We start from the raw sequence: 18,520 nt of genomic DNA on the forward strand, positions 1-18,520 counted from the left end.
ACATTCTGACTGACATGGCAGGATGTGGTGCAATAAAGTCTAAATCAGGACTGTTCCTTGAAATCGGGATGAACAAGAATGAAGTAATCTATTTCTGCATCCAATGCTACAAAAATAGAGGTTAAGAGTAAGACTTAAATGTTGTTACAATTTGCATGCTTGGACGAATATATTTGCTTTATGATCTATAGCAGTTAACCTTCGGACTTTGGTAGTAGCCTATTCAGATGTTTCCCCATTAAGGTAATCTGAAGATAAACTTGGTAGTGATATCATTACAGTACAAATAACCTTGGCATTGAAGAAGAGATGTGATGATACTTGTTTGATAATGATAATCAGTTTCATTCAAAAGATTGCCCATAACTACATTGTTTTGGTAGTTCCCTAGAGATAATTTAATTGAAATTTGTGTTTTTGTTTGTTCTTTTTTTGCGATAAACTACTAAGTTTCCATTGGCTTGCATAGAAAAAAGTAAATCGAAAAAAATAAAGTGTTGCGTTTAAAAAATAGACAAAGAACAACACTTCTCGTAAGCCCTCTTCAGTTCTTGTTTCCATCTTTCTTACCCTTCCCCTTTTCCCTCTCTCCCTTCTCTCTTTCTCTCTCGTATCCAATCTCAGCATTATTCAGAGGTAAATCATTTTACTTGCGCTTTGGAGCAGTTGTGCTGTTCAGCAATGGTCATATTTCAGACTATTTTCCTAAGCTGTAGAAAATGAAACTACAGGAGGGGCGTGGAAGTGGAGGTATGTGGAATTTTTGTCTGATAATTCTTTGCACTTTCATTTCTGCGTCATCGTCATCATCCGCCTCCCCTCCCCCCATCTTGCCTCTCTCATACTGTAGTAGTCAATGTCTTCTCGGGGATCCCAACCTATTAGTTGATAAATATTAAAACTGGATGTACATGTACGAATGTTACCGCTATTGGGAATGGAATGGAAGAATTAATTTAAATTGTATGAAGAAAGCGTGCTTATGTATATTTTATAGACTTGGATATTATCTGGAATTTGTTGTGATTATATTAAGAGTATAATAATTACATTTTTTTGGCAATCTTCATAAATGTACAGTGGAATATCTTTAATCCTAACTCTAGGGAGAATATAAAAAAAAAAATTCGAAATATTCGAAATTCGAATTAACTAGCAAATTATTATTATTATTAGGCCTATTTATTATTATTATTATTATTATTATTATTATTAGGCCTATTTATTATTATTATTATTATTATTATTATTATTATTATTATTATTATTATTAGGCCTATTTATTATTATTATTATTATTATTATTATTATTATTATTATTATTATTGTTATTATTAGTAATGGTGGTGGTGGTTATTATTGTTTAGCCAACTGTCCGAAGACAGGTTGACATTAGTAAGGCATCACTCTTGAGGCAGCTAAGCCAAGAGATAATAGGGTAGGGTGGCCAGTCCTTTTCCCCTCCATTGCATACATTGCTGACTAGTGATATATTACTCTAATCAGACGAAAATATATAGGCTTACAAACATTTGTTCTTCCTCTGACGCACATTATTATTATTATTATTATTATTATTATTATTATTATTATTATTATTATTATTTAGCCACTGGCGTGGCTCAGTCGGTTAAGGCACTTGCCTGTCGGTCTCTGAAGTTGCTCTCGGATGCGGGTTCAATCCCCACTTGGGCTGATTACCTGGTTGGGTTTTTTCCGAGGTTTTCCCCAACTGTAACGTGAATGCCAGGTAATCTATGGCGAATCCTCGGCCTCATCTCGCCAAATACCATCTCGCTATCATCAATCCCATCGACGCTAAATAACCTAGTAGTTGATACAGCGTCATTAAATAACCAACTAAATTATTATTATTATTATTATTATTATTATTATTATTATTATTATTATTTCTGGTATTTTCTATGGCTTCAATAAGTGGACAAGTTGACAAAGTATTATATTTCAGTAACTGTCCTTGCAATTAATTGACGTAATTTTCTTTCCAGGTTTCAAGATGTGCTCAACCACTAGTATTAAAATCCTGGGCCCAGTCATTTATTGCACAGGATAGAGTGAGATGTATCCCGTGTTTCCACACGTGTATTAGCAAACAGAGGAATGCAGTTATTTCCCATGACAAGCCACAAGTGGGATTTGTGAAGAAGTTCTTGAAACGTGTGGGATGGTTGGATCATTCTAAATCAGTAAGAAATATTTTAGTTTTGTGATAAAAGTAGATTTCAGTGAAATATAACTTATGCTGTTAGAATTTTGTATGGACATTTTTGTTTTATATAGGTTATGTTGTTGCCTTCCTTTATTAGTTTTCCTCTCCTTTATTGAAAAGGCAAAGACAGAAAAATGAGGAGTAAGAGATGGACGGAAGGAGAGGGAAATCAATAAAGAGGGAGTAAGAAAGGAGAGGGAGACTGAGAGAGGAAAGGGGATAGAGACACATAAGGGAAAGGAAGGACGCACACAAAGAGGAAGATGGGAAGTGTAGAAGGAGAGGAGGAGAGAAATAGATAGTAAGGGAAGGACACAAGGAGGGAGAGATAAGACGCCACATAAACATTCAAGCACGGAATACACTCTGGAGTGTATTATTATATAAAAACGAAAGTTGACAAATTGGAAAGCAAGGAAAGAATCATTTAGAAGCTGCAGAAATGTTGGTCTTATGCAGAATGTTAAAAATCAGCTGAGGAGATAATGCCAGATATTGCAATTTTAAAAACAGTAAATGAAAGTAGAACATTAACGAAGAAATTACAGAAAAGAAAAATAAATTTCAATGGTCATACAATTAGACATGACACTTTTTAGTTAGTATGTTGGAGGAGAAAATACAGGAAGGAAGAGGAAGACCGAAAAGAAAATACATTATAGACACCACCAGCGTAGTTTGGTTGGTTAAGGTGCTTGCCTGCCAATCCGGAGTTGCGCTTGGGTACGGGTTTGATTCTCGCTTGAGCTGATTACTTGGTTGGGTTTTGTCTGAGGTTTTCTCCAACCATAAGGCAAATGTCAGGTAATCTATGGCGAATCCGCGGCCTCATCTCGCCAAATATCATATCGCTATCACCAATTCCATCAACACTAAATAACCTCGTAGTTGATACGGCATTGTTAAATAACGAAGTTAAAAAAAAATTACAGACTTGCTCAGTAGAATGAAGTGCAACAATTATGAAGGATTAAAAGAACAGCAGGGGAAGGAGAAACATGGTTGAAGCGACAAGGTGAAGCCTTTGGAATTGATCAGTTGATCTGCAAAATTCTTAAAAAGTGAAGGTTTATATTGTTAATCAAAGTATATGTTGATGAAGTTCTAAGCAACAAAAGGTTGTAAATATGTCGAAGATTTTTACGTGATTGGAAAATAGCGGCCATCTATTATGATTTTAAATTCATTTTAAGGTTATTCTACTTGTTATCCTTGACAGTAATCTAGACAACCACAACCACCAGTTTTATTTATTTCATTAATTTATGGTGACCACAGAAAATAGGACTAGTAAACAAATTTGGAAAGAAAAAAGCAGTCTAAACTAACAGATTCATGTTGTGACCATGTATGATAAAGTTACCAGTTTTGTTTCACAATTTCCGGGGACAGGTATTGACATATGAAAAAAAATCTACTTTTAACATTTATGTTAATTTACCATTCACTTGTATTATTCTTACACAGTTTGAAGAATTTTGTCATTCTATTGCACACTAAAAATATTCACTCTACTTACCTGTTATATTAAAGTACGGATTTTTTTAAGCAGATTTTCTCTGGACTCCAATTTTGCAGAAAATTCCTGGCAGGACATGTTGGAGTTGATTAGCAAGCATTGGCTCGAATGGTTTCTAAACTCATTCTGGATTTTTGGGATATCCACATCATGTTCTTTGAAGAAAAAACTTTTTCCACTGAAGCATTACTTCCAGGAAGACACAAAGAAAGTTCAATTTACTTCTGAAGTTGTGCACAGGAAACCATTTTCTCACAGAAAATTAAAAAAATTTCACTCTGTTTTGAGCAAAGAGAAGTATTTTCTTCATTCTACTTTGATATTTTCTCTGAAATCACATATTTCTTCAAGCAAGAAATTTCGTCATATCTTTTTCTAGGTCAAGTCCATCTATATTTGAAAAAAAAAAAAAAATAATGGACTGTCTCTTCCAGAAGGAGAGCTCGGCAATATATGTTCTATAGATATTTTATTTTGTATGTATGTATGTATGTATTTATTTACACTGCAAGTGGGCAAGCACCTGGTGGCAGTGGTATATACAATATTAACAATACACAGTTAAAATGATAAGCAATACACAATAAAATTTACAATAGCCTACATAATAAAATTTACAACACATATACAATTTTATACACAATACAATAAGAATACACAATACAATTTAACACAATAATAATTAAACATAAAATAAAACACCTAATTTTACAACACAACCTACATAATTATGTATAGGTCCTACATAATTTTCAATAGTCTTTCACTTTACTCTCATCTCATTCCCTGTAGTGGCACTATGACGCATTTCACTGACACTTTAGCACACATTTCACTGACACTATAGAACACATTTCATTGACGCCATAAATTATCACTGATCGGAACTGTTCACTGCACTGTAAAACCATAACTTCACTGACTCATCTCGCTTCACTGATACAATAGTTCAAATAAGTCAAATAATTGCATTCTTATGCATACTTATAAACAGAACTACATTTAAACTAAACATTTCTAGTGTAAGGCCCTCTTACACGCTATTTTTAAATAATTTACAATTCAAACCAAGGAAGTAAACTCGTCAGGCTAGATAAATACATGCCACCTTAAAAAATTAAGTGTTGAATGTCACCTTAATTTTAATTTTCACTTTATACACAACTCTTTAAATTATTCTTGAATCTCCTTAAGGAAGGACAGTTCTCAAAGACCGCTGCAGGTAGGTCATTCCAATCATTTATAGTTCTATTTAAAAATGAGAATTTACCTACATCCGTTTTCTGTTTCCTACATTTGATTTTAAAATCATGATCGTTCCTACCATAGTACGTTGGCTTTTCTAACCGAGCCGTTATGTCTACCCATGCTTTCTGACCTAGATGTGCTCTATACAATGATGTTATTCTAGTTTTCCTACGTCTGTTTTCCAAAGTTTCCCATTTAAGTTCTTTTATCGTATCGTTCCCATCTTCTCTTTTACCTTTAACAAATTTTGCTGCCCTATACTGGATTCTTTCTAAGGAATTTATCTGATATATTCTATAGGGATCCCAACACGTAGTTCCGTATTCCATTAACGGTCGCACTAATGTTAGATATGCTATTTCCCTCGATTTGGGGCTAGCCTTTCTCAAGATTCTCATAATAAAGTGAAGTGCCCTCCATGCTTTGCCTGTAACATTATCAACATGCTCTCCCCAAGAAAGTTTGGAGTTTAAATACACTCCTAGGTATTTACAACATTGTTCTTGCGGAATTACAACACCACTGAATTCGTAATTTAGACTAGTTTCCTCTCGGGTTTTACAAAATGTTATAGATTTACTTTTAGAACCATTTATTTTCATCCTATGCTTTAACGCCCAGTTGTAAATGTTATTCAAGTCTGTTTGAATAGCATCTACATCTGAATTATTTCTAATCTTTCTATAGATAATGCAGTAAATGAATAATGTGAATGAATAACCCAGGCACTGAGACATTCAACAGCAATTTAATAAAATTCACAAGAGAGACTGAGAAGTCTGTTATGGAATAAGAACCATTTCTTCTAAAGATGCCAAAAATTGCTTAACTGACGATGGAATAAATTTATTTTCCTTCCTGGAGTTTAATTTTTCTACTAATCTTAATAACACTATGGAAAACTCGACTGCAATTATGTTTTTATCTAGTTTCGATATGTCGTCATGAAAAAGCAGCAAAGTTGTGTTAGCAAAATTCATCCAGAGCAATGTGCAAGAATCATTAAACCTTATTAATAAAATCAACACTGAAAATCCGGGGATATTTGGGGACATTCTGGGAACTAATTTTATCCAGGGATTAAAAGTAAAATTCAGGGACTGTCCCCAAGGAAATAGAGACGTCTGGTAACCTTAATGTATGAGACAGACAGGCAAGAGATTAATTATTTTTACATAAATTTTTAAGAACTTAATATTTTATTGCATTCAAATGTTCAGCATTTTGGTCTTAAGTTTGTAAGTAATTATTTTAATTCGGTACACACACATATTTATGAAGCTGTCTGTATTACACAAATACTAGAAACTATCTCTATTTGACTCATTCCTAATAGAAGCAAAATGTTTCTTCTGCCTAGTTTTACATACTTACTTACTTACTGGCTTTTAAGGAACCCAGAGGTTTATTGCTGCCCTCATATAAGCCCGCCATTGGTCCCTATCATATCCCACCTCCCACAAATCCATTTTAATATTATCTTCCCATCTACGTCTCGGCCTCCCTAAAGGTCTTTTACCCTCCGGCCTCCCAACTAACACTCTATATGCATTTCTCGATTCGCCCATACGTGCTACATGCCCTGCCCATCTCAACATCTGGATTTAATGTTCCTAATTATGTCAGGTGAAGAATACAATGCATGCAGTTCTGTGTTGTGTAACTTTCTCCATTCTCCTGTAACTTCATCCCTCTTAGCCCCAAATATTTTCCTAAGCACCTTATTCTCAAACACCCTTAACCTATGTTCCTCTCTCAAAGTGAGAGTTCAAGTTTCACAACCATAAAGAACAACCGGTAATATAACTGTTTTATAAATTCTAACTTTCAGATTTTTTGACAGCGACTGGATGATAAAAGCTTCTCAACCGAATAATAACAGGCATTTCTGTGTTTAATTTCCTCCAGAGTATCATTTATATATGTTACTGTTGCTCCAAGATATTTGAACTTTTCCACCTCTTCAAAAGATAAATTTCCAGTTTTTATATTTCCATTTCGTGCAATATACATAGAAAAGTTTAATGAAAGATCCTGTTAGCAAGACCTGTTATTATGAATTAAGGGGAATACACCCTTCCGTGAAGAAATGTAAAAGGAGAAGCAAGCTTAATCTTAATTTTAACTCAGTGACGTTCATAGATTTTATTGTGATAGTTTCTTAAAAGATTCTTTCATATTTTTACAAGCAATCTTAAGACTGAATTTAGTTCAAGTAACACTTCCTGCAGAGGTCGGTTATCAGCAATTTAAAACTCGGACTTTATGGTGGAGTTGCCACTTTGCTTTGTTATGAATTCCAAGTTTGAATCCTTAGTCATCAGATCATCACATTTATGCTAAGTACATATTATTTTTATTTTCTTACTAATCTGCTGTGTAGCAGTTTTAGTGAAAACTGCTGACTTTGCAGTTCGTTTGCTTGATCCAACCAGTACTTGACATGTAATAGTGTTGATGATTGTGGTGATGGTGTCACTGTAGGTCTACTAAAGTACATATCACGAGAATCAACAGATGATGATGATGATGATGATAAATTCAACTTTTACTAAGAAAAATGTTACTTTAATATCGTGGTAATAATAGGGTAGACCTGCCCATATTTCGTACATAAAACAGAGACGAATTAAAGAAAAATGTCTATACAATGTCCTTAAATTTAACTTAAATTCAATATTACTAACTCGAAGTAATAATTTAAAAATATCACTTGTAATCCACTTTAATTTCAACTGTAAGATATCTGAGCTTCACGAGACATGTTATTGTATGGCCATTAAATTCCACAAGGTTCTTGCAACGAGAAAATATATCGATTGTAAATACCGTGATTGTGTTTATAGAAGAAGAGTTTGCTAAATATTGTAATTACTTGTAATAGCAGATATAATGAGAAAGAACTGTTTACATTGACCTTAGATAAGTAAATGAATAAGCATCTTATATAGACCGGATTAATGCATAGTACAGTGACGTAGCAAAAATGAGTCTATCTAGCAGTCACGCTTAAATGAAGTGAGTCACCAAGTGGCGTGAGATGGGAAGGAGTTGGAATGTCTGTTTTCCTTTCCTCCTCATTGTCGTAAACATGATTGCATATAAAATATTCCTGTGCCTACTTAAAACTATGCTATAAATAATATGGTTCATGATATTATGTAGATTAAGACGCAAAACTTCGATTTGTATTAAGAAATAGGAATTAAAATTTTACATATGTAAATAGTGCTCTGTGGATGTCTCGTTTATTCGTATTAAATGCAGTTTTGTGTAGCCGATATAAAATATAATTGTGTGTACTCTGCTGATTAAATATTGATATCAAACAAATGTATATATATACAACAACAAGGCTTTTACATCTTCTAATAGTTCCTCTGTATCTTTCATTTAATTAAAGATAGCAACAGCAATTATGCCATTGCCTACTAAGTGTTCAAACATGGATTAATAAATAAGGCAGCGAGTACTTGACTGTTATACACAGTTACGTTCGTCCTTAATTGAAAAAGAAAATGTCATATTACGTGTCCCTCTAAGTAACAACTTATGCTAATATAAAATAATAATAATAATAATAATAATAATAATAATAATAATTATTATTATTATTATTATTATTATTATTACCATCACTACGTCCTGCAAGAAGGGGGTGTTACTGCATAACAGCAGACAACCATCGAGCCTGAATATAGCAATTGCCAACCTGCTGAGAAACAGAGGATGGAGTAGTGCACGAGAAGATTCATTGTGTCTCTGAAGATGACATAGAAGGAGGGTGGATATAATCACCTTCAATAGAAGAACTCCGAAAGAGTTTGGTATTAGACTCTACAATATGCTTTGAGCAAGACAAAATTCAGGTACAGCAGATAAATGACAAACGAGCTAAATATGTACCTTGTCTTTATACCTCAGTGAAAAATATGGTATCCTGCTTTACAGACTTACTATTGGGAGCAAGGGGATGTCTACCAAAATTCACATGCAGTATTCTTAAATCTCTTAATATTTCCTTTTATGAGATTCAGAAGATGGCGGTGGAAATTCTGAAGGTCTCTCTTCAAATTCTGCACTATCATTTATTTGTGAAGACATGCATTTTTTAAATGTACGAAATGAATAACTATTTTAATTCAAGAATTTTCATTATATTTTCATGTTTGAAATTCGAGATCCCAGTGGTCAGTTTTACTTGAGGATGGGTGATTTTGAATAAATATTATTATTATTATTATTATTATTATTATTATTATTATTATTATTATTATTATTATTATTATCATCATCATCATAATCATCATCAACATATTATAACAGTATTTTATTATTTATTTATTTATTTAAGCTGACAAGATTAAGACCATAAGCCTGAAGATATATTCTTTTAAATTATGTGTCGGAGTGTAATTTATGCATAACATCAGGATACGTCACATACACTTTAGGAATTGGATCATATTCTGATCTTAAACATTTAAAAATACAAAAAACTCGCAAAATTGCAAGTAATTCAATTTATGTAGTTCTGTTATGAACTGTCCTTTACAAATTCATTTTATCAAAATTTTCCTGGAGCAATTCGAATTTTAAGATTTTCCAGACACACAATTTATTAATTAGGTACATTGGCGTGTCTTTCAACCACCAATTTTTTTTTTTTTTTTCAACTACCGAAACATGTTGTTGTTGTTTTCTAATGCCAGGCGTTTGACAATAAAATCATTTGACCTCTTGCACTCCAATATTTTTCAAAGATATTATCATGGTCAGCCACTGAAGCACAGATTTTGAGGTGTTCCGAATCCATTTCTTGGTTTGAGTTGCACAATGGGCAGTTAGGGGACTGATATATTCCAATTCTATACAGGTGTTTGGCCAAACAATCATGGCCTGTTGCCAGTCTAAATGCAGCTACAGACGATTTTCGTGGTAAATCGGGAATTAACTGTTGCAGAGAGTTCCATTTTTTTCCTTGAGATTGTGCTATCAAATTTTGTTTGTTGAAGTCTAAGTATGTAGATTTAATAAATCACTACCGAAATATAAAAATTTAAATTCACTGTTACAATAATTATTGTTTTTTTTTTGTACTTCACCACTGTAATATCTCAAAATATAAGATTTTGATTTTTCTGTGTGGTTAGCGTGTTTATCTTCTTTTTGTGTAGGCCTACTTAAATACAGTCTACAGACCACATTCTGAGAAATAATACAGATATGTAACTTAGTTATTTTGTTTCAGAGGTTGAAAATATCTGGCTATCTCTTATATGAAAGTGTGGCGGATAAAATTCCTTATATGCAGTTCTTCAGAGGTAAGTTTACGTAAAGTACAACAAAATAAATATTACGATTCTCGTGTGCGTGTTACCAGGTTTTCAGTATGTGAAACTTATCAGACTCGCATTATTTGTGGTTGGTTAATTGCCTGTAGTAGGTCTGGCGATAAATAACATAAACCCAATCAGTATTCTTATTCATTCTGAAATGATCAGTAATGATTCAGCACACAGGAGATAGTTTCGGTTAATGTACAGTTTATTAGAAATTAAAGACAATTTAGTGGAATATTATTAAATTTTAATGTCTGTCTGCGCCACTTAATTCAAGCAAAATTACTACTGTGCGTATATATAAATCGAGGTAGACTTAATGTTGAAAAGAACTGTTACATTCAGTAATGGAACAGATTCTTTGTGTCACACTTGCTAGAGCTAGACTAATATGTTGTTTGTACTGTTATATTGTCATACTGGTATGCAAAGTGTAAACATGTCTTTGTGAGCACAATAAATACAGAGAACAAAGTGAACAGTTAACCATTATGATCATGAATGAAGACGAAAGTTAGGCACTTAAAATACATATATGGACGAACAAAATTAGGTATATTAAAACGTCACAAAAGACACTATAAAAATGAAAAATAAAAGGCATTATTAAATGTTTCCAATTTATGCACGTTTTAATGTATTTACATAAAAACCAGACACATTTCAAAGACGTTTATTTTATTTATTATTAAATTAACATTGTTACAATTAAATATACATAATCTGTACACTAAAGCATTTGCTAATTACCCATTTCTGTTCACTTATTAAACACTGTATTCTTGAGATGAGCGCCATCATGAATTATGCACTCGTGCACCCTATCTTGCACGGCATCCATTACTTTGCACAGCATGTTTTGAGGAACTGCTTCATTTTCAGCTTCAATTCATTTCTTCAGCGCAGCGATACTGTTGGGTTGGGTTGGGTTGGGTTGTGAGGTTTGAGGTAGCCTCAAAGAAAAAAATCACATGCAGTTAGATCAGGTGATTTTGCTGGCCAAGAAATATTGCCATGTTGGGAAATGAAAGGTCCTTATCCAAAATGCGACGAACAGTGGTGTTTGCCAATTGCAGAACTGTTGAATGACGTTGAGCAGATCGCTTAGGACTTCGAAGAACTGCTTTTGTGCACTCAATGTTTTCCGGAATGCAGACATTACGTGGCCTTCCTGGTGGTCATTTCTTATTCGCTGATGCTGTTTCTCGGAAATTTTTTATCGGTCATTTGTTGGTGTTGTTTGATGGGACAGCAGCATTACAATACATATTGGAGTGGTGTCGGAATAAGAGATGTGTTGTCACCAGTGATTCACTGTTTTTAAAGTAAACGCACAATGTGTTGAACTCCAATTCTCCATATTTATTTATTTACTATAGCAACTGAAATGCTATTCTCCAACGATGTTCTTTAAACTCTCTTTCACTCTTAATTCTCCAAGCTGAATAAGGGGGTGGTTTTTATGGCTTACCTTGTAGTGTTACACTTCTTTGATTATATTTTATTGCACATAAAGAATCTTTTATTTAATTCTCCATGTTCAAACTCGGGCTGTCCAGTGGGGAAAATGATAATGGACCCACTCCCAAGTTTCCGATTGCTTTGCTTTGAATTGATTAACTTTTCCCCATTTTCACCAGATTTAGCCCCCCCAGAATATCATCTATTTCTCACGGAGGAAGAGCATTTTCAGAAAGAAACTTTTATCTAATGAAGCAGTAATAACTGTAGAAACTACAGTTGCTATTTTGTATATATCTAACCACGCCCCATACATGTCTGGTAGCAGACATTTCTGGATACTTAGCAATGCATTTTATGTCTAATCACAGAAAAAAAGACACAAATTTAAGTGCAGCATCTTTTGATAACTGCCATAACAGTAACTTGCACATATAATTTGCTTGCATGTGATTCAATAGGTGATTACTTACCTCCATTGGCTATTATTAGGTAAAGATTGGAAGATTTAAACTTCATAACACTGTAAATCACACTTTCTCAAGTCGACCTGGTTGGCGAGTTGGTATAGCGCTGGCCTTCTATGCCCAAGGTTGCGGGTTCGATCCCGGGCCAGGTCAATGACATTTAAGTGTGCTTAAATGAGACAGGCTCATGTCAGTAGATTTACTGGCATGTAAAAGAACTCCTGTGGGACAAAATTCCAGCACATCCAGTGACGCTGATATAACCTCTGCAGTTGCGAGCGTCATTAAATAAAACATAACATTTAACACTTTCTCAACCTACCAAAATATAGATGATGACATTTTATATGAGATATGTATAGGAGCGCTGTTAAATGTATACAAAGTAACAATACTACTGTATAGTGCATAAACTGCACATTCCTGGATTAAAATTGGTTTGTAGACCAGGACAGATATTTTTTTTAAAGGCTTAGCATTGCTTTACGGCCAGTGTGCTAAATTTGTATATTATTATTTGTATTTCTATCTTTTTAGTTTGTATTTTATTAATATAAATACTATGGGGGATAAGCTCTGTTGGTATATTATTATAATTTCTGTTATTTTTGATTGGTGTTGGTTTTATAATAACTATCATTATAAGTTTGTTAAAATTTAATTTTTTTAGGTTTTGACTTATTGATATTTAATTATTTTATTGGAATTTTTTATTAAATTATTATTTGTTTGTAGATGCACTATCACCTTTACTTTTTAACTTCGCTTTAGAATATGCCATTAGGAAAGTTCAGGATAACAGGCAGGGTTTGGAATTGAACGGGTTACATCAGCTTCTTGTCTATGCGGATGACGTGAATATGTTAGGAGAAAATACACAAACGATTAGGGAAAACACGGAAATTTTACTTGAAGCAAGTAAAGCGATCGGTTTGGAAGTAAATCCCGAAAAGACAAAGTATATGATTATGTCTCGTGACCAGAATATTGTACGAAATGGAAATATAAAAATTGGAGATTTATCCTTCGAAGAGGTGGAAAAATTCAAATATCTTGGAGCAACAGTAAGAAATATAAATGACGCTCGGGAGGAAATCAAACGCAGAATAAATTTGGGAAATGCGTGTTATTATTCGGTTGAGAAGCTCTTATCATCCAGTCTGCTGTCAAAAAATGTGAAAGTTAGAATTTATAAAACAGTTATATTATCGGTTATTCTGTATGGTTGTGAAACTTGGACTCTCACTCTGAGAGAGGAACATAGGTTCAGGGTGTTTGAGAATAAGGTTCTTAGGAAAATATTTGGGGCTAAGCGGGATGAAGTTACAGGAGAATGGAGAAAGTTACACAACACAGAACTGCACGCATTGTATTCTTCACCTGACATAATTAGGAACATTAAATCCAGACGTTTGAGATGGGCAGGGCATGTAGCACGTATGGGCGAATCCAGAAATGCATATAGAGTGTTAGTTGGGAGACCGGAGGGAAAAAGACCTTTAGGGAGGCCGAGACGTAGATGGGAAGATAATATTAAAATGGATTTGAGGGAGGTGGGATATGATGATAGAGACTGGATTAATCTTGCACAGGATAGGGACCGATGGCGGGCTTATGTGAGGGCGGCAATGAACCTTCAGGTTCCTTAAAAGCCATTTGTAAGTAAGTAATTATGATGAAATTTTGAATAGTTAAAAATTTGTTTTGAGATATAGTAACAACTTTTTTCATTTTGGGAACTCATCAATACTGCCTTGGAAGTGTGGAGTAAGCTAGTACAGTTAAATTGTATTTGTAATACACACGAAGATAATTGCAGCAATTCTTTTTCTGTAGAATTTCATATGGCGGATACATTTTATTCATGGTTCCTAATCACTGAGCTGCATGTATGGATGTTAATGGTGAGAACAATGGCTGAAGGAGAGGAAGGACGGTTCACACGTAACAGCATAGTTGAAGCAATGTGGCAAGATACTAGAGAACGTTCGAAGAAATTGGATGTAAGTGTTCAGAATTGTTTTCATCTCTTTCTTTCAGATACAGAAAGAGAGGCGTTATATTGCATCTACATGATTCAATTTTCCATGCATACATTCAATCTGGGGAAAATATTGAAAGAATGAAGTTGAAAACACATGTTCAATGTATGCAGATTTCATGTCTACATGGTGCGCTGTGTTGAATGCCATCTTCACCACGTGTGTGTATATATATATATATATATATATATATATATATATATATATATATATATTTAATTACTTAATATTAAATGAAGGGTTCAGAACCATAGTGGGCCAAGCACCATTTACTAAAACCATAGAAAACAAGGGTTAAAATGAAGTTATTACCATAATTCAATGAAAACATACACATTAAAACTAAATGATATGTCACTCTTCACTAAACTATAGTATTCACTTAACTTTAATCAAAACATAAAGAAAATCTGTTACATAGTAATAATTAGGGAACAGATTTCTAGTTCCATACCTATTTTGTTTGCTACGTCAAAGATGTATGTTATTCAGATAGCTCTATGTTTCAAGTACACAGGATCCACCTATTAAAATTCTATAGAACCTAAAATGCCTAAATGAACCATAAACTCCTATAAATGACTAAAAACTATGTTCGTGCCTGAAAAGCATCTTTTTAGTATTTTGCTATTAAAAAAAATTATCTTATGGACAAACACTGGTCTGGCAAGTTCGTTTCATATTGATCGTAGAAAGGGGGAGAAGAAGGTTTTACCTAATCTCCTAGAACCGAATTTTGTTTGGAAAAGTCCATCTTCGCATAAAAGCGATGGTAGGCTGTTCAGGTTAGGCAAGAGCTTACAAATTAGTTTCCACATCTCCGTTATGCGACTTGAAACTGATCAATCAACAATCGGTATCTTTCACTGTCTTTGACTGATAGACTAGAATTTGAGTCTTCAGTTCAGTAGCACTCATTGTCAGCACCAGATATTTGTAAATAAATTCTACTTAAAATGGAATATTTACTAAAATGAAAAGTATTAATTGTTAATTTTATATAAACTCCTAAAAGTCCTAAATTGAATTTTATAGAGTCCTAAATATCTCCTTTTTAACACCTAGAAATTCGTTTCCTAGTAATAATCCTGTTGATATTATCTCAGTAAATTACAATCTAGACCTAAACAAAAGTGTAAACAAAAAGCATACACACCCCTCTGAAGCAAAAGCTCTTCCAATAGAAATAATTGACACAGACAATCCTTCAGCTGAATGGACGTATATAATACTGATGGATCCCCTTGGATGAAACTGAAGGAGCTGGAGTGTGTGGAATTTATCGGTGCTTTCCTTTTTATAGCAAAGCAGGTGAAAACATCACAATTGAGGCACTCAGAAGCAAAGTGATACAAGTGACATTTAGTAAGATTTGAGATAAATGACTTTGAAGTTGAAAAGGAAATTAAAAAATCTGTTACAGGACTATGTTGCTGTAAATTTACAGTTGTGTATATTGGTACCTATATTTTTTAACTTCTAAATAGAAATTATCTATTCTAAAACATTTTAGGTAAAATAGGGTCCTAAAGTCACTATTATTATTTTGCCATGAAAATATTTTTGTGGAGAAGTAATATAAGTGCAACAGTTTTAAATATTTTTATATTATTTAAAACAAGAACAAGAACATTGCTTACAACATTCAAACATTCTTGTCTTAACAGCATTTGAGCTTTCTGATTATCATATTATAACACAAAATGTGTCTGTGTAACCGAAAGAATCACTGAGTCAGTCTTCCTAACGTATCCACCTGTTTGCTGACAACATAAAGTCTATTCAGTTTTTGTTTTTCATGAAAAGTAAGGGATATTTTGAATGGTGTTCATTATAGATGCCTGTTGCTAATAGCCAGAGTAGATTATATATACCCCAGAGCTCTGTCTTCTGCAATTGGTATTGATGATTTTAATTTACTTCTTTTGTGGTTTATGGATGGACAGTATAGAAGAATGTGTTCCAGATCTTCATCATGATTATTACACCACAGACAAGTAGGATTATCAGAAAGATGAAATCGGTGTAGGTACAATTGTGTGACAATGTGACCTTTTCTGGCTCTTGTTAAAAATGTTTGAACATGTCTGGGCAATTTTTTTGTACATTTCCAGGTCATTTGGTTTCTTTTGAACGGATTGTAAAATTTTTCCTTTTTCAAAGAGAAACAATTATTGATCCATAGGTTTATAAAATGAGACTTTACTGAAGCAAAGGCAATGGATAGAGATATCACTTGAAGAGGTCTTGGTTGCAAATATGTTGCTTATTTCCCAACGTTATTGACTTTCTCGTTTCGAGGTACACCACAATGACTAGGTATCCATTGAAATGGTATTTCCTTTTGGAGTTTTTTTAGTTTACTTAGTTGTTTCTGAATTGGAATAATTCTATGTGCGTATAGGTTTGGTACATATTTAACTATATAATAAATATAGCTTCCTTGCAGTCAGTAAGTATGCAAATAGATTTTTTTAGAAATTTGAGTAACACCCTGAAGAGCAGCATCAATAGCTAGCAATTCAGTGTCAAGACGGAGGAGGATGAACATGGTATGAAGTAACTGTCTTTATATTTTGGAATATAATACTCTGCTCCTGATGTCCCATCATCAGGGTTTAGAGATCCATCTGTATAAATTTGAATATGATCCTTATATGTGCTGCAGAGTAGTTCCATGGCATCTAACTTAAGAATGTATGGAGGATCATTTTTGGAATGATTTGCTGGAATTTGTATGCTTTGTTCTGGAATTACCCATTTCCATGGAGGAATTTCACAACTAAAGTTTTAACAATGAATGTGTCTGTGATATAGGCTAGTATTTCTTCTTTGTTTATTTTGTAGAAATTACACAGGATATTATCTGACAATTTGAAGAACATCTGAGATCTGGATGAGGCTTGCAATTTTAAATGTATTTTTAGATCCTTTTTTAATACATAGTGTCTGATAGGTTGAATATTACATCCAATTTCTAGGGCAACAGTTGATATTTTTAGTACTCCGAAAGAAGAGGGTTAAGAAAATGTTTAATTTTAAATGGAATTCAGCCTTAGTCGCTGTTCATTTCGTCACTAGCCTCATCTGAAGAAGTCACATGTGTCTCTGCTGCAACATCTATGTTTCTGTCATGAAGTGCATCTGTAGGGCTCCTACCGTGAGTATTCCTTGAACTTTCTCTTCCACGCACTCTTCCATGTCCTGCAGTCCTTATTATAGGCCCATCCCTCATGCTTCAGGTCATCAAATAAAGAGTAGTGTATGGGTGGGATGAATTTCTTTAACTATTGGAAGTTGCTCCACTTGGCAAAAGTTATCCTTATTGTTATTGGTCCAGCTCAATGTGTGCAGGCCTTCCACGAAGATGTTTCGAATATGTGGTATGTTACCTCTCTCCAATGTGGCAGATTAATTAGTCATAAACAGAAGAAACGCAACAACACTATGTAAACAACGCACTTGTATTAGTTTGCCTCTCAGTCAAAACTCTGTATGCATTGTAATACAAGAGTAAGGCCAACCGGAGCAGCACTGAATGGAACTGCACTTATATTACATTTTTTCTTAACAGAAGTGACGTTAAAAATTTAGAATATACACTTATCTCAATTTTTAAAAAAATGTCACTTGTATCACTTTGCTTCTGAGTGCCTCAATTATGATATGGTGAAATTGAAGCGATATATATGTGAGGAATGATAATCACACACAAGATACGAAGAAAAGTGACACTCCAATATATGCCCTAAAATTGCTAGTATTGAAAACAATTCATAGTAGATTTCCTAACAAAGGATGGCTTCATACGAGTATTTTCACCAATGGTTCCCTGCTGTCCATCCAAAGTGGAGCAGTGCTGGTGCTTTATGTTTTCTTTTCTTGTTTTATAAATCCTTAGATTATGGAACTACAAATTTAGAGGAGAAGTTGAAGCCATCTATTTGACACATCCAAGATCTGTTGTACTGGATCTCTTATTTTCAACAAGATATTATATTCAGTGATTCTAAAGAAGCTGTGACTGCTGTAACCACTGATCTGTCACCTAAAAAAAAAAAAAAAAAAAAGAAAAAAAAAACTGATTGTTGGAAAATTATACACATCTGATGAAACTTAACAAAAGGATAGTTCTTCAGCGGGTACTGTCACACTGTGAATTATCTGGTAATGAAGCTGCTGACCATCTTGCTAAGAAGGGAAGTTGTCAT

The 18,520-nt window shown here is 33.6% G+C and overlaps 1 protein-coding gene across 1 annotated transcript in view; it reads left to right on the forward strand.

The window, feature by feature from the left end:
* The window catches only part of Uqcc1 (Ubiquinol-cytochrome c reductase complex assembly factor 1), a 50,774-nt gene that overhangs the window by 25,262 nt on the left and 6,992 nt on the right, over positions 1–18,520 (forward strand). Inside the window, exons 2-4 of the mRNA XM_069832428.1 lie at positions 2,010–2,207; positions 10,249–10,321; positions 14,104–14,270. Of these exons, the coding sequence (XP_069688529.1) occupies positions 2,010–2,207; positions 10,249–10,321; positions 14,104–14,270 (438 nt within the window). The remainder of the gene's footprint in view (positions 1–2,009; positions 2,208–10,248; positions 10,322–14,103; positions 14,271–18,520) is intronic.

Source organism: Periplaneta americana, chromosome 8 (genome assembly GCF_040183065.1).
Source record: "Periplaneta americana isolate PAMFEO1 chromosome 8, P.americana_PAMFEO1_priV1, whole genome shotgun sequence".
NCBI classification, from domain to species: Eukaryota; Metazoa; Arthropoda; class Insecta; order Blattodea; family Blattidae; genus Periplaneta; species Periplaneta americana.